The following is a 22,564-nucleotide window of genomic DNA, read 5'->3' on the forward strand; positions in this document are numbered from 1 at the left end:
ATTCATTCAATCCCCACAAACCATGTATTATTAGTATTGCAGTTTTACAAATTAAGAACAAGAATTTTAAAGAATATCTTTTAGATTTTCATGACAGGATACAACGATACCCATTTTGGAGTATGAGAGTTTGATCCAGAAAAGGTCAGGAATACCTCACATTCAGCATTTATTGGTGCCCACTCTATGTCAGGTGCAGTTCTTACCCATTTATAGAGGTCAATTTAACAGTAACCTTGGGATGTATCATTATTTTAAGTTTACCAAAGATAAAACTAAGGAGTAATGAGAATAACCAATTTGTTCAAGGTCTCACAACTGAAACTTTAAAATCTATTATTTCCTTTAAATATTTTTTAAACTAAAAAAAAAAAAAAATTACCTTTTAGTTGTTCCTCTGTATCTAATCTAATCTTGTTAACGGCTTCATCTCTGGAAATCTAAAAGAAAGTTGAGGTTCAGTTATTATATTTAACATTTCTATTTTTTAAATTATTATACAATTAACACATTGTAATAGTAATCAGATTTCTCTCTCATGGTAACATTCTTTAAAATATTGAAACTGGTTATTGATTTGTAGGGAATATTACCTGTTTAATTCATTTAAATATATTTCCACACTTCCCTAAAAGTTTTCCCTAAAACTTCCTTCCCAACAACAGGAGAATGGAGAAGCAAACAGCTAGGCTTTTATTTAGCTTTCTGTTTAGAGATTTTTCATAAAAACAGGACAAATATTCATAAACAAAACTGTGTAAGCTATGACAAAAAAGAATTCCCAGAACAATTATATAAACAAAATTCAGGTATACCTACTTTATCATTCAGGTATACCTACTTTATCATGTTCATGATCTGTAAAAACTGCGTAGAGTTTTTCCATGGCGAGTCTATTTTAAGCACAAAATAAATGTCAGCATATTTGGAAACACCAGGCAGTGTCTATTATAAACAAAACTGAAATATTTAATAATCTAAAATATTTAACATTTCATAAAGAATTAAAAATATGTATTTATTGCTCTATAACACTGCTAATCTGTTTACTATTTATAATATGATACAAAACACAAATTTCTTTCTCCTCACATCTTAAGGGAATCACACACATGCCCTCCCTTCTTCATTGTTCAATTAATTTCACCTTAGATTTTTCTCTTTCTCTCTGCTCAGTCTCTCTCATATGACCAGTTGTTTTTTCCTGTTCTACGTGTTTTGGCTGTTATTGCAGGCAACGCTTTTGTTGGGGACAGTGTATATACCTCTTTAATCTCTGAGTAATGGCTGTGAGACTCATACTAATGGAAATATTAACTTTTTCAATTTATTTCAAATAAAGTGAAATAATTTTCTGGTCATTCATTCATAATTTACTGAGTGCTTATGTGCAGGCACTATTATAAGGACTGGGCATATAGTGGTGATTGTATTTCTTTTCAAGAACCTCAACAGTTTCCTTAGATATTCAAATATCTTATGCTTTATATACTCTTTTTCCTTCACACAGAGAGATATGAGGATGATCTGAATCTTCACCAGTAAACTCACTCTCCCCTTTCCTTTGAGATTCAAACTTAGGCCCTTCAAGAGGGATGTGGGTTTATCCTTTTTAAAGCATTAGACTGGTATTTATGGCAATGACTCTTAAAATAGAAGGGTGCTATTTAAGAAGTAATGCATGGACAATGCTTCCATGAGAAGTTTTTTCTGAGAGGAAATTAAATCTGGTGACACTTTCATATTTTCTTTTGTACAGATGTTCTTACTTATGAGCGTGTTTCACAATCTCTGGCAAAGGAACAAATAACTTCTGAGGTGTCCTCTTGGTAACACCAATTTCTTTTACCAACTGCTGGATGCCCTGAATTATTTGTTGTGTATATTTTACTCCCACTTTGATAGCATGGCAAAAGTCCTGCTGTAAAATATTCTCTGCAGAGGCTTCCAACATGACTAAAAAAAAAAAGAAAAAACAAAAGGACTGCCATTGAACCTTTTACCAATATAGCATTTTCAAATACCATGACATGACATAAATACTACAGATGAATTTTATTAATCCTTTTTGATTTCTTTCCTCAGAATCAACATAATTCCAAAATATAAACAGTAGTAAATGAATAAAGAAACCTTGATATTTGAAGTTAGGTTTATAGTCTTCATAAATTTAATGAGAGATTTCTCATAAAAAATGAAATGGAAAATAAACTACGCACACAACTTTTTATAACAGCTTTATAAGGTATAATTCAAATACCATAAAATTCCATCTTTTAATATGTACAATTGCATCTTTTTTTTTAAATGTATTTAAAATGTAATTTTATAATATCAGCACAATAGGTGGCCAATAAATGTTTCCTGTTTAACAATATTTGATGTGACTTCCCACTTAATTTGGTCATTGTCACATTGTCTAATTCTTGCACAGGTGGGGAAATCTTTGTAGTGATACTGTTTCAAGTAAGCCAACTAGAGAACCCTAGCTACTACCATAAAAAGGTTGTTTTTATAGTTCTGTAACAGTAAAACTCCTGTGTAAAGCAGGGAAGCTCCAAAGTAAGGCTTCTAGCATGGTACCTAGCTAAAATCTACTATTCAGCTTTGGCTTTGGTTTCTACAAGGCTGAATAGACTCCTGCCAACTTGTGTGCCATTTCTGGCATTCCTCAACTTGTCCAAAGTCAAAGATCATGTAATACATAGTTGCCATCATAACTAATATGTTTAACCACATAATGTTATCATTAAGATTTATTATTGCCTAAAAAGTCACTTCTAAGTCTTCTAGGCATAATGGAGAATGAAAAAAAAATCTACTTATATGCTTCATATGTTGGAATTCCATCAGTCAATTGAAGCAGACCTGTGAAAGTGTAACAAAAGATATAACACTTGTGTCACTGGTGTCCTGGAAAGAGAGGAGAAAGATGGCAGGGCTGAAAAGTACTGGGAAAAAAAAATAGCTGGAAACTCCCCAAATTTGGCAGAGACATAAACCTGCATATTCAAGAAGCTGAATAAACCCTACATAGGATGACCCAAAGAAAGACACATCACAATTAAACTTCTGATAACCAAAGACAAAGAAAAAAATCTTGAAACCAGCCAGAGAAAAATGACCTTACCCATATGGGAAAAGCAAACAACAGCAGATTTATCATCAGAAACCATGGAGGCCAGAAGGAAGAGGCATAATATTTTTCAGGTGCTGAAAGAAAAGAACTGTCATCCCAGAATCCTATACCCAGTGAAGATATTTAGGAATGAAGGAGAAATCAAGACTCTTAGATGAAGGAGAAAGAAGAAAATGTGTCACCCTAAAATGGCTAAGGAAAGTTCTCTAAACAGAAAGCAAACAATAAAGGAAGAAACCATGTTAAGAACATGTTAAGCAGAAATATTGGTAAGTACAATATACTTTCCTTCTCTGGAATTTTCTAAACTGATGGTTGAAGCAAAAGCAAAAATTGTGACACTTCCCTATTGTGGTTCTAAATGTAGATAAACATAAACAAATATACATGGGGGAGGGTAAAGGGAGGTAAGGTTTCAGTTCTTCACTTGAGGCATGAAGATGCTTCCTCTGATACCATGATATGGAGATGGTTATATCCTTTTTCTTATCTGTATTCCCATGACCTCTCACTTTCACAGAATTAAATTGGAAATTTAAAAACATGCATTTAGAGCTTCCCTGGTGGCATAGTGGTTAAGAATCTGCCTGCCAATGCAGGGGACACGGGTTCAAGCCCTGGTCCGGGAAGATCCCACATGCTGCGGAGCAACTAAGCCTGTGCACCACAACTACTGAGCCTGCGCTCTAGAGCCCATGAATCACAACTACTGAACCCATGTGCCACAACTACTGTAGCCCGCGCACCTAGAGCCCATCCTCTGCAAAAAGAGAAGCCACCGCAATGAGAAGCCTGCACACCTCAACGAAGAGTAGCCCCCGCTTGCTGCAACGAGAGAAAGCCCGTGAGCAGCAACAAAGACCCACCACAGCCATAAATAAATAAATAAAATAAACAAATTTTTAAAAAATTTAAAAAAACATGCATTTTAAAATTATTTATTTATTTATTTGGCTGCAACCAGGTCTTAGTTGCGGTATGTGTGATCTTTTCTAGTTGCGGCACATGGGATCTTTTTTTTTAAGTTGCAGCACACAGGATCTTCATTGCAGTGTGAGGGATCTTTGTTGCGGCATGCATGCAGGATCTAGTTCCCTGACCACGGATTGAACCCCGGACCCTGCACTGGGAGCGCGGAGCTCCAGCCACTTGGACCACCAGGGAAGTCCCAAACATGCATTTAATGTATGTAAATTATACCTCAGTAAATTCATTTAAAGAAGAGAATATGGCAAAGAAAATGAATATTACTCAGACTTTGTTTTCACCAATTAAATTTCAAAGCAATTCATTTTTCTTTTTTTTATTGTTTTATTTTTTGGCTGCATTGGGTCTTCCTTGCTGTGCGTGAGTTTTTCTCTAGTTGCAGCGAGAGGGGGCTACTCTTCGTTGTGGTACATGGGCCTCTCATTGCGGTGGCTTCTCTTGTTGCGGAGCATGGGCTCTAGGCATGCGGGCTTCAGTAGTTGTGGCTAGCGAGGTCTAGAGCACAGGCTCAGTAATTGTGGCGCATGCGCTTAGCTGCTCTGTGGCATGTGGGAACTTCCGGGACCAGGTCTCGAACCCATGTCCCCTGCATCGGCAGGCGGACTCTCAACCACTGCGCCACCAGGGAAGCCCTAAATATTTTAATAATGAAATGGTAGCAATTACTTTTTTGTAGTTTTGTATCCCAGAAGTTCCATGATGATGATATTTGACTTGGACCCAATATTAACTTTAATACATGAACATGGGGTCAGATGTATATTTGGTATACCTTGACAAAAGTACAGAGTACTGGCTGAAAATAGTGATGTGGAAGTCATAAAATGGATGCTGGTAACTTCTGAAACCAGTCTCCTTACAGGTTGGTTCTGAATCACGTTCAGCCTCCTTATAATTACTCAAGACTACCCTGTGATGGTTTAAGCAGTTTCTGGTTTCATTCTTCCATCTAGAGAGGAACGGGTGAGAACAGCCAGCTGGAAGGCTGCCTATCGGGTTTCTGTGGCATGCCACAGATACAGTAAAGATCCTTAGTTCATTCCTCCAATATCTATTTAAAATTAGAGGGGTTCAAATTCTAAGGCAGATAGAAGCTATATGACCATTTAGAAGCAAGTTTATTTTGTGTCTTAATGGTAATAGCAGGTATTGACTGTTTGCTTACTAGGTACTAGGTACTATGCCGGATACTTTACAAACCTTGATTCTAATCATAAAGGCCCTGTAAAGAAGCCAAATCGATTTACTAATTGGAATTAAATGAACATTGTAACTTTCAGCAAAAAAAATTTCAGATGGAGACCAAGTGAACTTCAAATAGTAAACCAATACTCTGCTCAAGGCCCTTTCTGAGATGCTCAAATATGATGTAGGGGTCATTCGTTATTCAGAGCTTCCCCATATCTTTGGAATCCTCTCTATATTTCAATAGTTCCCCACCTTCTCAAGGTAGAATCCAAAAACCATTTCCTTGCCTCCCTTGTAGTCATGGATGCAGATGTGTCACACTTCTGTCCAATAAGATGTAAGTGGAAACTGCTATGTGGGGACTTCTGGGAAAGTTCTTTAAAAGGGAGGCTGACTTACTCAGAGGGCACACTCCTTTTTCTATTCCCCTTTTTCTTTTTTCTTCCTCCTGCCTGTAAGTTAGAAAGTTAGAAAAGTTGGCCAGAGCTCTGGTAGCCTGTTCATAAGTATGAAGATGTGGGCCACACCCTGAGGATAGCAGAGTAGAAAGCTAAAAAGAATCTAGATTTCTTAAGACATTATGGAGCTGCTGTAATTGTCCTGGACTTATTACCTCTGAATTTTTGTTACTTGAGAGAAAAATAAGTTCCTATCTTGTTTAAGCCTTGTTATTTAGTTTAACCACACAATCCCTAACTAACATGTAGACAATACACAACTCCTGTTTCATGTGTTTTGTCTATCATATATATTGATAATACCTAATTCTAACTTATTACTAACACTCCAAAAGAAGAAGCTGGAAATGAGGTGTCTCACACATTAATTGTACAGAAAAAGAACTAAAAGTTTAATAGTTTACGTTTCATCAAAATGTTCCCACATTAGAAGATCCATTGTCAAAAAGTTCCAGACATCACATGTCACATAGTAGAATAAACTGCTAAGAGACCTTAATTAATTTGTCCATGGTTAACTGTGGCAGATGCTGGGTTTCAAACCAAGGTCATTTGGACTGTTAAAGCCCATTCTTCTTCAACAGAACCAGCCCCTGATTTTCATTCATGCAATTATGACATTTTAGGTAGAAGGAGTGAAGGTGGCCCATGGTCAGAGCATTTCTTCTACTTTATTACTAGTTTTCCACCTACTGGAAATATGATACCTCTTTCTCAGAGGACAATAAACAGACTTAGAATGACTGCATTAGCCAAATTAACATATTTAAATGAATGAAACAATTAATTTACTACCATAGTTGGAACTTCAAATTTTAGACTAGCTTATCTGTCTAAAAATAATTACTAGAATTATCTTGATAATGACTTTTGTATATTTCAATTAGAGTGGTATAACAGTCTATAATTTTAGGTATTATCTGATATGAAGCAAGAGCGCTACCAAAATAGGGCAGCAATAAAACAAAAATCTTTATGGCCAATTAACAAAGCACACATACAAAAAAAGAGTTTAAATGCATTTTTAAGAAGCCAGAACTTGTAAGTAAAATCCAGAATAAATCTACCACTTAAACTACTTACCAATCTGACTTTTAGGTGCTCCAGTAACCACTAAATTTAAAGTACTGGAAGACATTTCTTTTCGTGTTGGGTTAACAACACATTCTCCATCAATCATTCCTATTCGTACTGCCCCTAAAACATATTAAAATATTGGCAACTGTTTAATAAAAACTCAGTTTTCAAGACATCTTAGTGACAGCTTCAATCCCTATCTTCAATTGTGACCACAGTAAAATCCATATTTCTATCATGGTATTTAAGGCCCACAGATTATACTACCTCACCCTACCTCTGGCCTTACTCAGTTGCTCAAGTACACCATTTCTTCTACATCTCTGTGATTATGCTCATGTTCTTCTCCTGGTCTAGAATGTACTTTCTCTAAGGCAAGTGCTTACAATCTGACCCTACTAAGGTTCAGCTTAAATGTCGATAACTCTGAGGAGCTCTCCTTGACAGCCTGACCTCACAAGACTAAACCCGCCCTTCTCTATCATTTTCTTAGCACTCTGACTATACTTTTATAATATTGTTTATAAATATCAATAATTATTTGTCTGTTTCACTTATGCTGAAACCAAGAACTGTCTCATTCATCTTGTACTGCTGATGCCTAGTCTGCCTTAGTTCCTTTGGTGCTTAGCTCAGTATCTGGCATTTAGGACAGTCAATAATTATTTACTTGATGAATCATTTGTATATTGCATGATTACAACTTATAAGAGCTGTAAGTTACAAACATGTTTGTATTATCCTGAAAGAGTATGTACTCTGACAATTTCCCAGTCCAAAAAAAGAGAAAGTCCTCTAACAGAAGAGGCAACTAAGAAGTCACAGTATCTAAAAACAAAATAATCTTTAACACCATAACATACTGCTATAAGAAACAAAACCCAAAGCAAAGATAAAAATATCTCAAAATGTTGAAAGGACTCTTCTTAGAATGTCATTTAATTCAACTCCCTAAGAAATAATAATTCAGAGCCAATAAATTTATGCCCTTGCTATAGCATGCTTACTCTTATTTCTTGAAACAAATATAATGTTTCTTATTTTCAAAACCTAACTTACCAATAGGTCCATTCCAAGGAATATCTGATAATGAGAGGGCTACAGAAGCTTTAAGGAAAAAGGAAAAAAATAAGAGCTGAAATAAAAATATTTCATCACTTAAAAAAACAACAGTAATAATTTGAATCTTTATTTTTATACTTACCACCATTAATTGCTAGGACATCAGGTTCATTAACACCATCTACTGCTAACAGATTACAAAGGATCTGGTGCAAGGGAAAAAATTCACAGCACTTAAAAAAAAAAAATCTGCTTGATTTGGGAGGATTATCATTTCGATTAACATCTTGTCCTAAAATATAGGAGCGCTATATGGTTAAAAGCAGGGCCTTTGTAGTCAAACCCCTTAATTCTGGTTATCATTTAACTACATGCTTGACCATTGACAAATTACTTAAATTAAGCCTCAAAAAGTTTCATTATCTTTAAAAGGGAAAAATAACAGCATCTTCCTAAACAGTTCTTAGGAAAATTATAGGAAATATTGTGCGTAAAGCATTTATAATACTGAGCATGTTGAAAGTATTCAGTAAATGTTAGCTATGTTAGTAAATGTTACATAAAAATATTGTCTTCTGTTTGCTAAGCATAGACAAATAAATTACACTGTAATAATATGCCTATGTCATGTACTTAGGAAAATAACTTCTTGAGGCAGTGACATCCTTGCAAAGGGAAATTTGCAAGGCATATTTATTTTTCTCAAATACATAAAATAGTTACTTAATTAAAGTATATGGGTCATTATTCTGAAAGAAAGTAATATTCACAAAGTATTAAAATATAAGAAAGTAGAGGTTTAGAGGACCCAGTGATAAAAATAGGTAATAAAGATTAGTTGTGTCAACTGTCCTAGTCTGTTACTAATATGACCTTCAAGGCCCAGCCTGAACTGTCCCCACCCACCTCAATCACTCTAACCTTTCTTCAGATTTACCAACTTCTTTCCTGCCTTAGGGCTTCTGTGCTTCCCATTCCATCTTCCTACACTCCTACATTGGCTAATTCCTACTCGTAATTCAGGTATCAGCTCAAATTGACACCAAATAAATGTTAGCTTTTAAAAATTATTGTTTTTAAAAAAACTTAATGTAAAATGTAACAGGATCACCAAAAATTCTTATTTTGTACTGTTTATAATGTTTAGCCTAGGAAGTATTAAATAGAGATTCAGTAAGTCATTTTTGATTGACCTGGAAACAAATAAACCTAAAACAGAACCTACCTGTGTATCATAAAAGTAGCCTGCTGGAAAGAGAGGTCTAATTGAACGATCTGCCAAAAGCAAAAAAAGAAAAGACATTAAATAGTTACTGACAGAAGCTGCTTCACAGTTTAAAACTTTTCCCTCATTAAACAAGCTAAAAAATAATATAACTAGCCATTCAATAAAACAAAACAATAATAACAAAAACAAAACCCTTGGACTAATTTACTGACAGGGTCAGTAAATATACATATATTAATATTAATATACATAATGCCCTAAAGATGAAAAACTAGCAGGGCAAGAGCACCCAAGTGTAAAATTGGGGAGCAGCTTTTCATTCTGGTTCCACAGGCATCAGAATTCATTGCTTATTTGTTATTTATTTATATAAGCAGAGGAAAGAGACTTAACCAACAGTAGACCAAAAGAAAATCCTTCCTTGGTTTTCTGTGTCTGATGAATGCATATAAATATAAAGTAGAAATTTTGGGTAGAAGAGCTATAGACTACAAATAATCCTCAATATTTAAGGATGTCGAAGATTTGACAGGTTATAAACATATTTCAGTAGTCGATGAATATAATGCTTTCAGGAATTACCATGTTGAACATAAAAATGGAAAATACTCAGGATAGGTTCAACAGAGTAGAGGCGTGGGCCACAGAATTTATGTGATTAATAGAGATTCATTCATTTAGTCAACAAATATTTATTGAATGCCTATTTTGTGCTGGGCAGTATGCCAGGTATAGGGGATTCAGTATTAAACAAACAAAAAGTTTTTTCTCTCATGGAGCCCACATTTGAGTGAGGGGATACAGAAAGTAAATAATCTGAGGCAGTGTTAATGTAGTGAAAGAAAATTTAAGAGATACTGTAGAATACAGATGGAAGAAAAGAGATACTAACACAGGCTTATCAGAGAGGATTAATGCCTCTATCTTAATATCTTACCTATTACTCGACTTGTAAGAATTTCTTTATCAGAAGATCCAATCTCTCTTCTAAGATAGTTTGTGGGAATTCTACCTGCTGCAGCAGCCTTCTGTCTATAGTCAACCTGAAGCAGCAATGAAAATGCAGTTCATTCGACTGCTTTTTGTAGTAAACTATTCCCCAAGAATTTCTATATAGGTACAATTCTCCTGAGCTTGCAACAGCATATTCCAGACTACAAGTGGAGAACATTTTGTTTACTTTTAGTGTTTTGTATCTCTTAGGGAAAGGAGAGCTGATAGAAGTGTTTCAGCAAATGGATTTTTAAAAAGCCTTCCACTTAGTCAGATGACTGTGTAGCGTCCCTACTTCCCACAGTAGCTTATCCTGGTCAAGTTCAACATTGCCTTTTTTGTATTACCTCTCTTAGATATAACTGCATTCCCCTTTTCATAATAAAAGAAGCCATAAAATACTAATGAGTTCTTTACTCTTCACCAAACATATACTTGCAGACTCATACTAAAGGGAAATTTATGAAAGCAATGAATTCATTGCTTATTAAACATCAAAGTACTTGTGCACTTCCACTGTTTTTGTCAACTTAATGAACTTGGACCTTGTAAAGTATGCTTACCACTAATATGAGAATTGGTTATGAAGCAATCATTTTAAATTCTTTTAATGACTCAGTATCAAACAATTAAGGAAAATCCTTTATTGTGCAAAGTACACTTTGTACTCACTAGACAGTGGACGAAAATACTACAAATTCTATATTTATGCTATAAATATATATATTTATGCTACAGTTCAGAAAAATCAGCAAATACTTACCACCAAAGGCATGAACTGGGAAGGTGAAGGTTTTGTTTTACTGACCGCTGTGACCATCACTGCAGTGTCACCTGACTTAGTTAAACATAAACAACAACACTGGTAAATTTTTTTAAAATCAGATATTAACATATAAGCAGTGAATGACTGAATCCTCCCTCAGTTAAATGAAGGGAAAAGAAATGTTATTCCATGACACAATGACTATGAAAATAATTATTCACAAGTAGTCCGATCTTAATCCCTTCTGCATGATCATGATCTGTATTAGAATAGTCACTAAGTTTTTCAAAAGCAACAGAAGTAAAGGGAAAAGGCTCACTGATAGCGTAGTCACATCCAATCATATTTTCTACTTCTTATTAGGAAATTTAGCCTATAAAAAATTTCCCAAGTATTACTATTGAAGAAACCTGTAAAATTACTTTCTCTAGAAAAGCATTACAGAGTTTACAAGAATAAAACAGAACCCCAAGTTTGGAAGAGATCTTAAAGTTCATTTAATATACCTAGTCCTCTGACTCACTGGTTGTCTGGAATGGTTCTGACACTAGAAATGGTCTGAATCAATTTCCAATACCAAAATTCTAAGAAGTTACATGATGTTGTAAAGATATTCAGTACCAGTCTTGATAACCATTTTTAAGATGAAAATTTAACAACTTGGACTTTTTACCTGTACTATAGCAGAGCCATCTGCAAATCTGGCCAGTTTTCCAGAGGATATTTCTAATTTTCTGTTTAAAATAAAAATTCAGTACAAAAGGACTTAGGTCATCAGTACAATTCCCAGCTTAGTATAAAGCAATTAAAGATTCTAATAGAAGAACTAAAGGTTACCAAGCCCCACAGGCCCCCAACCAGCAAAAAACAAACTAAAAAGGGATAGAGTTCACTATCATTATTGAAGATACAGGGGAATTTAAGAGCTGCTTTAGGAAAAACATAGAAACCAAGGCACAGGATAATCTGAATGACACAGTATTTCTGGGGTGCAAAAGCTTTCTTCTTCTTTTTTTTTTTAAATAATTTTTAGAGGAGTATAGTTGCTTTACAATGTTGTGTTAGTTTCTGCTGTACAGCAAAGTGAATCATTTATATGTATACATATATCCCCAGAAGCTGTCTTCTTAAGTGTTTTTCCCATTTACCACCTTAGTCTCTTTTGTTTTACCACCCTTGCCTTGTTGATTAAAGTAGCCTTTTACCACACAAACTAGATCATTTCTCTCCTTAAATCCTTTAAAACTTCCCTCATTGCTTTCCAAATATAAACTCCAAGATTGACTGCAGACACCTTCATTTTCTACAATGGCGCCAAGATAAAGTCAACGGGGGAAAGAAACAGTCTTTTCAACCAATGGTGCTGGGACAATTGGATATCCATATGCAAAAAAGTTAATACAGTTGGACCCTTTCCTCGTATTATAAATAAAAATTAACTCAAAATGGATTATTGACTTAAATGTAAAAGTTAAAACTATAAAACTCTAAGGAAAAAACACAGGAATAAATCTTTATAAATTTGGGTTAGACAACGTCTTCTTATAGATGACATCAAAAGCACAACAAAAGGAAAAGAATAGATAAATCTGACTTCATCAAAATTAAAAACTTTCATGCTTCAAAGAATATTATCAAGAAAGTGAAAGAAAACCTACAGAATAGGAGAAATTATTTTGAAATCATATACCTGATAAGGGACTTGTATCTAGAATATGTAAAGAATTCTTACAACTTAACAATAAAAAGAAACCCAGTTTTAAAAACTGGCAAAGGATTTGAACAGATGTCTCTTCAAGGAAGATCAACAAATGGCCAACAAATAATGAAAATATGCTCACCATCATTAGCCACTAGGGAAATGCAAATCAAAACCACAATGAGATACTGTTCACATCTATTAGGATGTTATGTGTTGATGACGATGTGGAGAAATTGGAACTCTCATACACTGCTGATTGAAATGTAAAATGGTGCATCTGCTTTGGGAAATAATCTGGCAATTCCACAAAAGGTTAACAAAGAAGTACTATATGACCCAGCAATTCTACTCCTGTATATATCCAAGAGAAATGAAAACATATGTCCATGTAAAAATCTGCACATGAACCTTCACAGCAGCATTATTAATAACAGCTCCCCAATGGAAACAACCCAGATGTCTGCCAACTGACAAACGAGTGTATCAAGGAAGAGAGTACGGATACTGACAAGGCTGAGCCAAGGAGTGGACTATCCATCCTGGCTAAGAATAAGCCTTCCCAATTGTATCAAAAACCAGGAGAGAAGTGGAGCCAGGGAAGCACTGTTAAAAGCTTCTAAAGCTAATATACAGCATGGGTTTGAACTGCAAGGGTCCACTTATACATGGATTTTTTTTTTTAGTAAACACAGTCTTCGGTTGGTTGAATCATCTAATGCAGAACTATGAATAGGGAGGCCTGACTATGGGACTTGAGCATCCTTGGATCTTGGTACCCACGGCGGGTCCTGGAACCAATTCCACACAGATACTGAGGGATGACTGTATTTACAATGGGGACTGAATGAGTTGGTGAGAGAAAAACAAACAAGCAAACAAACCAGCTCTGCAGTACCCCAAATGTTCTCAAACCCATGCTTGATTTATAGTCAAATACCAAATCCTCCTACTTTCTTTGTTCCCTCTCTTGAGTCTAGCCAGTGTCTCCTTTAGGGATCCTAGACCACCCACCAGATAGTCCTATGGTCCTGCCTTGGTGATTGCCCTAATTTAAACTGTTTTTTCCCCAGGTGTGTGCAATTTATAGTATGTAAAGAACCAGGTGGTTACTTTCCATTGTCTCATCTCAGTTGGTGCTAACTGACCTATGTAATATTTTCTGTTAATGCACTTTTAGTTGTTTTTGGTGCAAATCTGTTATTAGTTTTGTATTTCATGGTTGATTTTACCTCTTATCAGTTTACTTGCCAAACATTTATGTATAAAATACCTTCAAATATTAATACATAATAGATTGCTAACACATCAGTGGCAAGTGGAACTGGGTGGCTATGGAACTGTATGGGAAGGAGATTTTTGAGCTTTTTAAATGTTGAACCATGTGAGTGAATACCTAATCAAAAAATACTTTTCAAAAAAATAAATAATAAAAAGGATAAGATGAGCAGGGAGATCCTATTGGTGGCCAGAAGAGTGGGAGGAGGCAGCTTAGGAAGATAGAAGGGAAAAGAGGAGCCATCTGCCACAGGAAGTAGAACTCCAGGGAGAGAGATATGCTTAAAGAACATTTTTAGAAACACTTGCAAAATGGTATGGAATGTAACCACCTTACTCCAACTTCCACCAAGAAAAATTCAGTAGTATTGATACAAAACTCACCCCACCCCCACCCCTGCAAACAAAACAAAACAAAACATCCACCTTTAAGATTTGGCCTTGCTTTGTTGCTAACTCACATTTCATCTTTTCACTCCATCCACAGTAAGTTATTTGTAGTTACTCAATGCACTCTCACTTCTCTGCAATTGCGCTTGCCACTTTCTCTGCTACCTTCTCCTTGCCTTTCAGGATTCACCTTGAACAGTAAGCTTTAGGGTGTGATAAACATCCCTCTGTGCTCCTTCAGCACCCTGTTCATACCTAATACCTTTCCCACACTGATTTTCTCAGCACTGAACCTCTGTTTATCTTACTTCCTCATCAAACAATCTCTAGTGCCTTGTAACTCAATATCGTAGATGCTCAAAAATAACTTGTTGAAATGAAAATTAAAGTTACCCCAAAGGTTACTGTAAGTATTCAATACATTTACCACAGTAGTATACAACCTCCTAGGGCACTGTAAAGAATACACATAACAAGTATAAAGTATGTGGTACATAGTAATCACCCAAAAAAGTTTGCTGCAAACAACAAACTTATGACAAAGAAAATAATTGATTTACCCAGCAGGTATGATATTTATGAATCTCATTGTTACAACACACAACACAGGTTTAAAAAGAGGTTACAAAAGAGGTCCAGGTTGACTAATAAATGAAAGATTCAAAGTAGATTATTCATGAAAAATTTGGAGGGCAGAGGCTAATCTTGTTGCTTTGAGTCCCTCCTGCCTAACAAATAGGAAATGTCTGTTGAGTAAAATGTTCTGGGGCATTTCTTCAGAGAAGAATAAATGTTCGGTCCTTGAAGAATGGAAGAGATATCTTTTCCCTCAAAAAATCAAAATCAAGGAATGCCAGAGGTGGAAAGACCTTAGAGATCATCTAGCCTAGAGGTCAGCAAACTACAGCATGTTTCTTTACAGCCTTTCACCTAAGACTGTTTCTTACATTTTTAGACGGTTTGTAAACACACATGAATATGTGATACAGTATGCAGCCCACAAAGCCTAAAATATTTACTATCTAGCCTCTTACAGAAAAAGTTTGCTGAATCTTTATCTAATTCAGTCTCTTCATTTGCGGGGCAGAGAGGGAGGGCTGAGGGGGGCCGAAAGTGGTGAAGTAACTTGTTTAAAGATCATTCAGTAACTTAGGGAGGAAGTCTTGGATTCAAAGCCAGATTTTCTGGCTTTTGTATGAACTAGGATCAAAGTTTTTTTAAAAGTACATGTGAAAGGTGTAGATATATAAAGTAAGCATTAGCAGTTTTATTTATTCTAAAAATGAATCCGGTAGTTTTTAAAAAGTGATTTTCGACATGAATTCTGGCAGACAGACCCCTAAAGAGAGTAACGGTTTGAAAAACAAGTTCAAAATCCACCTAGCCTCATAGTACTAGCTTTGGTTGACTCTGAGCAAGCTACCTAACCTTCTCTGAGCCTCTGTTTTAATACATTTACTACAGGCTTAAACATGAGAGTATCATATAACCGGCGTTCAATAAACTGACCTTGCCCTTCCCTTTCTACCCAGGGTCATACAGGCCAAGCTTTTTAGGCAGTAAACTGAATTGGATGACGTAAGCATCAATGATCAACGCATTATCTTTTCATTTCATAGCCCAGGAGTCCCCGAAAATAAAGGGAACGGAAAACAGGTGGACAGACTCAGCTGGGGAAAAGAAGCCCGGAGTGGGGCAGAAGGGAGGAACAAAAAGCAAAGGGCACGAGGCTGAGACAGCGCGAGAAGGAGGGTGCCAAGAGACAGACTCAAAATCCGGAAAGGGAAATTTGGAATTTAGGTTTGGGATAAAGAGGGGGAAAGAGACCTGGGGTGTCGGATTCGTACTCTAGGAGGTGAATGTACTCGGGCTGGCCTGTCATGATGCCTTGTGAAAGAACAGAGAACGCACACCGTTCCTTACCTGCTGCCTAAGTCCACGGCCACGGTTCGCGACCCCGCGCCACCCCATAGTGCTCGCACCTGCAACTGGGTGAGTGTCCGACTCCGCCCTGGCAGACGGAGGGGACCATGGCCCAGTGGCCGGAGCCAGACGCACGAGCAGCAAGGCCTGCAAGCCGCCATGACACCCGGCAAGCGCTCAGCCCGGGCTGCGCCCTGATTGGCTTGCTCAGCAGGTAGTGGGCGGAGCCTAATGCAGTTTCGTTTCCGCGGTGCAGTGGGGAACGCCGGGGAAGCGGATACCGGGCCGCTTTCTACGAAACCTAGAGAGGGCCAAACCTATCTGAACGCGATTGTGACTTAACCAGTCCTTCTTTCCGTATTAGCCAATGAACAACAATTAGAAAAATAATGTGGGCTTTTTGGTTGTTTTTTGTTTTGCTATAGTAGTTTAAAAGAAAGTCCTAGAATAATGTAAGTGTTTAATAAGTAGAGTAAATATAGTAGTAATAGAAGTAATCAGAAAACACATTATTATTTGGCTTATGGGAGCTGAGAATTAGGAGAATTTGCGCAGTGGGCCATGGAAAGAGATCTTTCTCTCTCCCCTCCTTCGCCCTGGCTTTTATTTTATAAATTCAAGCAACAAATATATTACTACGAAGGTTTGCGTTAATTTATTTCTAGTAAGTTAATTTCACTTCTTGTTGACCTATATCGTCATTTTGTATATCTTTATGATCATTTTGGATTCATCTTCCTTTCCACTGATAATATTTAGCAGTTTATTCCTCTGCCTGTTTTGGTCAAGTGTTAATACTTTCTAAACCAACTCTTAAATGCAAAGTGCTTGCTACTATTTAAAAAAAATGTTTTGGAAAATGAAAAAGGTTTTTGGAATTTGAATTTGATCCATTTCTAGGGGGTGGATAAATTTCTCCCACCCCTCTTAATCTGCCTGTTGGAAAATCTTTACGTGGTTCCTGGAATGAACCAATGATCATTTTTCTACTGTGAGGGTCATATTACTCTTTTAAGGTCATAATCCCATCCCCCCCAAAGAAATCCAAACAAAATCCAATGCACATTCAAGCAGAGTTTTAAGAACAAAAAGTGTTAACTCCAGACAGACAAATTACAATATTTGGTGGCAAAGCAGCTCCCTTATACCTTGCTCTCAAGAGCTATTATCACTGATTTGGAATTTCCATGCCAATAGAAGGGATTACTGTTAACTCTATTTATAGGTATTTAGTGTTAAAGTAGTTTTTGCCTCTTCCTCTACCTTTGACTTTACCTTGTTGCCAGTGTTTCCAAGACCATTCCATTGAGACCTGTTATAAGGACAAATCTATCAGAATCTACCTGCCGCAATTCAACATGATTTTAGATTTATAAAATAAGAATACTAAATCACCTTTTGGTAGAGTACCTAAGTACTATATAATCATTTTCATTTAGGCAGTATTGCCTAGTAGTTTAGAGCATAGACTTGAAGTTGTTACCAATCCCCAAAGGGTCAGTGACCCCTCAATGGGTCCTTTGCCTGGAGTTGCAAATGCCACTTAAATGAAACCAGGTTCAGTATAGCACAGCAGAAACTTTTATTGATTAAGGAATTGAGAAAGGAGAGCTCATGCTCTAAAAATACCTTCTCCCCAAAGGGAGGGGAGTAAGGGAATTTTAAGGGGTAATAGGCAGATAAGTCATCAGGGCTGTAGGAAAGGGTAGAGATTTCCAGGGGCAGCTGGGGGTAGCTGGGGCATACGCAGTTTTCCATGCTTCTTTGCACAAGGCATGAATTGTGCCTAGCAGAATACAAATCCTCCCTTTGGGCAGAGATTATAGCACAGTAATTAAGCAGAGGTAGCTTTTGGATACTTCCAGGTCTTGTGTGTGTAGGTGCGTTCCTGTGGTCAAGTCAGAGCTGGTTCAGGACAGTTGACCACTGCATATCTCTTAAAGCAGAGCTACAAAACAACTCTGTCAAACACCAGGTGATTTGGAAATAAACAAAGAGATATATCAAGGCAAGGATCCATTAGCTCTCAGGGACTGGTACGAATGACAAAGTATCTCCCTTCTCCATTCCTTGATGAATGAATTAAGTTTCTGCTGTGCTATACCAAATCTGGTTTCATTTGATTGACATTTTCAACTCCAGGCAAAGGACCCATAGACCCATTGAGAGGTCTCCGACCCATTGGGAATCGGTAACAAAGTTAGTCCTGAATGGTGCCAGTCTTGGCTTTGCCATTTGCTAGTTGTCTGACCCTATCTCTCTGAGCCTCAGTTTCTTCATCTGTAGAAATGGATAATACAAATCTCAAAGGATTTTTGTAAAGATTAAACATGACAGAGGATGTAAGATGTTTATCATGGTACATGGCACATTGTCAACAACTCAATAAATGGTAGATTCAGCTTTGATTCAGCCTTTTAAAAAATTTAATTTAATTTATTTTTTATACAGCATGTTCTTATTAGTTATCTGTTTTATACATATTAGTGTATATATGTCAATCCCAATCTCCCAATTCATCCCACCACCACCACCCTACCCCGCTTTCCCCCCTGGTGTCCATACATTTGTTCTCTACATCTGTGTCTCTATTTCTGCCTTGCAAACCGGTTCATCTGTACCATTTTCCTAGATTCCACATATATGCGTTAATATACGATATTTGTTTTTCTCTTTCTGACTTACTTCACTCTGTATGACAGTCCCTAGGTCCATCCAAGTCTCTACAAGTGACCCAATTTCATTCCTTTTTATGTAATTCAGCCTTTTCTTAATTTTCCCTCTAGTTTCCTCTGTTTGAAATACTGAACAACCTTCTTTCCTTCAGAAACTAACCATGGATCGGTTAGCTTTCATCCAGTTGGAAATGCTAGAAAGCAGAATGTGCACATTAAACCCAACTGTTTCCTCACACCAATCCAAAATAATTGAAATGGTAGTAATTGGATCATAAACTCCAAGGCAAATGTGGATAGTGAAATCTTGTGGCAGAGCATTATTATGAAGTAGTCATACAGATGATCAGGCTATGTTTACATTAAGCATTTTAAGACTGACGTAGAAAGAAACGTATAAAATGTTTAAATTCTTGTGGTTGTAGCTACTGAAGCTATGACCCATGAGGTTCAATCTGAAATTGAACCTCACATTCTAGAAGTATAGTTCTGCCAAGTCTAGTTTGAGAGTCAAAATATAATTTAAAATCAGTTTCTTTACCTTGAAGCACATTAACGGTGATCCAATTTAAATCCACCAGCAATGTTTTTCAGATCTCCTTTTCTCTTTTCTTCAAACTCCAATGAAGCTGCATCAAAATAGTTAATACCACTGCACCCTCTGAGTAGCAATTTCATTTAAGTAAAACACCATTGCATTAAATGATTGTTAATTAAAATTTAATTTGGTTTGTAGTTTGGTTTAATATTGATAAATATTTATTTATTTATTTTAGTTTTATGACTAAGCTACCAGAATAAGGAACTTATGTTTTCTTATATATTTGTGCATATTTAAGCAACATAATAAAAAGTATCTTCGGACACTGAAGGGTTACATGAAATTTTTTTTTTCTTGAAAGAATGTAGCATATTCAGCATTAACAAAGTCTGCTCAACACCATTGCCAGAGGGAGCTTTCTAAATCACAAACCTAAATGTGTCTCCATCTTTTTTTTTTTTTTTTTTGGTGGTACGCGGGCCTCTCAGTGTTGTGGCCTTTCCCGTTGCGGAGCGCAGGCTCCGGACGCGCAGGCTCAGTGGCTGTGACTCACGGGCCCAGCCGCTCCGCGGCATGTGGGATCCTCCTGGACCGGGGCACGAACCCGCGTCCCCTGCATCGGCAGGCGGACTCTCAACCACTGCGCCACCAGGGAAGCCCCTGTGTCTCCATCTTGATTAAACTTCTTCTATGGCTTCCTAAATCTTTAATCTACATGATAAAATCTCAACTGCTTTGTGTGGACTATGAAATTTTTTCCTATTCAGCCTCATCAATTTTGACTTACTACCCTACTTCTTTATCTCCCTCTCCTCATTTTTATTTTATTTTATTTTTTTGACCACATGGCATGCAGGATCTAGTTCCCTGATCAGGGATCGAACCAGTGTCCCCTGTAGTGTAAATGTGGAGTCTTAACCATTGGACCACCAAGGAAGCCCCCCTCTCCTCATTTTATATTCCAAGTAAACTGAACTACTTGTTCTTCTCTAACATATCACCTTCTCTTTTGCCTCCGTGCCTTTGCATGTATGATTCTCTGTGCTTTGCACACATCCCCTCTCAAGTGTCAGTCTTGCAAACTCAGTCTTCTAGTCTCAGCTTCAATACTGTTTTCTCAGACTTCCCCAGACTGACTTATGGGTACAGTCTGTCTGTCCTCCCACTTATTTATTAATTCACATAGTCATTATTTCACCCATGGAAATGAATGTGGGAATAGGTACTGCATAGTGGTTAAAAGGGCTGGCTCTGGAATCAGATTGTCTAGGTTTGAATCTCACCTCTGTCACCTCTTAAACGTGTGACTCTTGGTAAGTCACTTACCCTTTCTATACCTCCTTTTCCTCATTTGTAAAATGAGAATGAAAAGAATATCTACCTCTTAGGGTTGTTATGTGGATTTAAATGCAGCCTTATTTTTATGGAACTAAGCATGGTCCCTGGCACGTGGAAAATGTAATATTTATTTATTTTTAATTAATTAATTAATTTTTGGCTATGTTGGGTCTTCGTTGCTACGTGTGGGCTTTCTCTAGTTGCAGTGAGCTGGGGCTACTCTTTGTTGCAATGTGCAGGCTTCTCATCATGGTGGCTTTTCTTGTTGTGGAGCACGGGCTCTAGGTTTGTGAGCTTCAGTAGTTGTGGCACGTGGGCTCAGTAGTTGTGGCTTGCAGGCTCTAGAGCGCAGGCTCAGTAGTTGTGGTGCACTGGCTTAGTTGCTCCGCGGCATGTGGGATCTTCCCGGATCGAACCTGTGTCCCCTGCATTGGCAGGTGGATTCTTAACCACTGAGCCACCAGGGAAGTCCCAATTTAATATTTATTAAATACCTGCTTTATGTCAGGCACTATATCCTAGGCTCAGAGGATATAAGGGTGTCAAGACAGTCATAGGGCATAAAAATCCCTGCTTTATGGAGCTTGCAATATAGTATGAGAGATTGACAAAAACACAACCAAACAAACAGAAAAACTAGAGTGTGATTCATGCTAAGAAGGGGATAAGCAGATGTGAAGATAGAAAATAGTGGGATGAAGGCATAATTTACATCAAATAAGGTGCCCAGGGAAACACTTCCTGAGGAGGAAACATTTAAGCCAGCCTGAAGGATGAGAAGGAGATGGCTTCTGAGACATGGGGGCCAGGTGGGAGAAGCCACTTGCAGGGAGATGGTTACCCCTAAGTCGGGAAAGGGTTTGGCTTCTGTGAGGACATATGGAAAAGCCAGTGTGGCTAGAGAGTGGTAAGCAAGAATGTGGCAGTCGCTGTGAAAATGGTTGGAGCTGATTCAAGGAGAGGACCTAGAGTAATAAGAGTAATCAGCATACCAACGATGTCACAAGCCATGGAAATGCATGATATCACCTAGAGAGAGGTTAGAAAGAAAGAAGAGGCCTGGGTCTGAGCCCTAAGGAGGGAGAGGCTGCCAAGTCTATGGAAATGGAGTCAACCTTGTTGCAGGAGGAAAGCTAGGATGTACTATGCTAGGTATTTTCCATTTGCACCTGCTCCGTCCATTTTCTACCCTTTTCAGCTCTGCCCTGTACCGCAAGGGGCTGATTTATGGCTGTAACACCCTGACTTCCTGGCCCTCTGACTTTTGGTTGGGTCAGCCAGTGGGAGACACCAGCAGGAGATCAAAGGACTAGAGGAGAGAGAAATTAAAAGCACAGAACCTTTATTCCTTGTGATGTGGCAGTGACTGCTTCCGCCTGTCACTGCAGCACCTTCCAGGTGGCCCTGCTTGCTTGACTCTAGCTATCACGCCAATTACACTGTTTCTTCTCCTTGCTGCTTCAAGCCTTAACAGCTTCCTCCTGTTGCCCATCTCTCAGTGCCTCATCGTTCCTCATTGTTAGTTCCAGAATCTGCCTTCCCCTCTCTAAATAGTCCTTTCATTAAATTCTCTTAGAACTCGTTTGAGTATGCCCTCTGTTTCCTGCTTCCCTTTCCTGCTCCTCAGAGAGAGTCTCTCTTCACTCTTTTGTGTCTCAGCAGTAGAACACCGTTACTTGTTACTAGAAGCATGTTACTCTGGAGGTGAGAGTTGAGGGGTATGCTGTTCTGATTAACCCTCAGTCTTAGGAAGGTATTATCTCCCTGGATCTTGGGTGGGAGTAGCATTCTCAGTGCTGAAGCCCCTCTTCCAGGTGTGATT

At 37.5% G+C, this 22,564-nt stretch overlaps 1 protein-coding gene across 2 annotated transcripts in view; it reads right to left on the bottom strand.

Annotated features, from left to right (window-relative positions):
* Positions 1–16,349, bottom strand: part of PNPT1 (polyribonucleotide nucleotidyltransferase 1) — a gene marked incomplete at its 5' end in the record, with an annotated part of 39,868 nt that extends 23,519 nt beyond the window's left edge. The window contains 11 exons of one of the 2 annotated variants that reach the window (XM_082671837.1): positions 383–440; positions 842–893; positions 1,770–1,956; positions 6,856–6,969; positions 7,909–7,956; positions 8,054–8,117; positions 9,137–9,186; positions 10,077–10,182; positions 10,896–10,970; positions 11,572–11,632; positions 16,189–16,349. In XM_082671837.1, the coding sequence (XP_082527963.1) occupies positions 383–440; positions 842–893; positions 1,770–1,956; positions 6,856–6,969; positions 7,909–7,956; positions 8,054–8,117; positions 9,137–9,186; positions 10,077–10,182; positions 10,896–10,970; positions 11,572–11,632; positions 16,189–16,349 (976 nt within the window). The remainder of the gene's footprint in view (positions 1–382; positions 441–841; positions 894–1,769; positions 1,957–6,855; positions 6,970–7,908; positions 7,957–8,053; positions 8,118–9,136; positions 9,187–10,076; positions 10,183–10,895; positions 10,971–11,571; positions 11,633–16,188) is intronic. The other variant, XM_082671838.1, reaches the window with a different exon arrangement.
* Positions 16,350–22,564: the final 6,215 nt, after the last annotated feature.

Source organism: Grampus griseus (genome assembly GCF_964374135.1).
Source record: "Grampus griseus genome assembly, chromosome: 15".
NCBI lineage: Eukaryota > Metazoa > Chordata > Mammalia > Artiodactyla > Delphinidae > Grampus > Grampus griseus.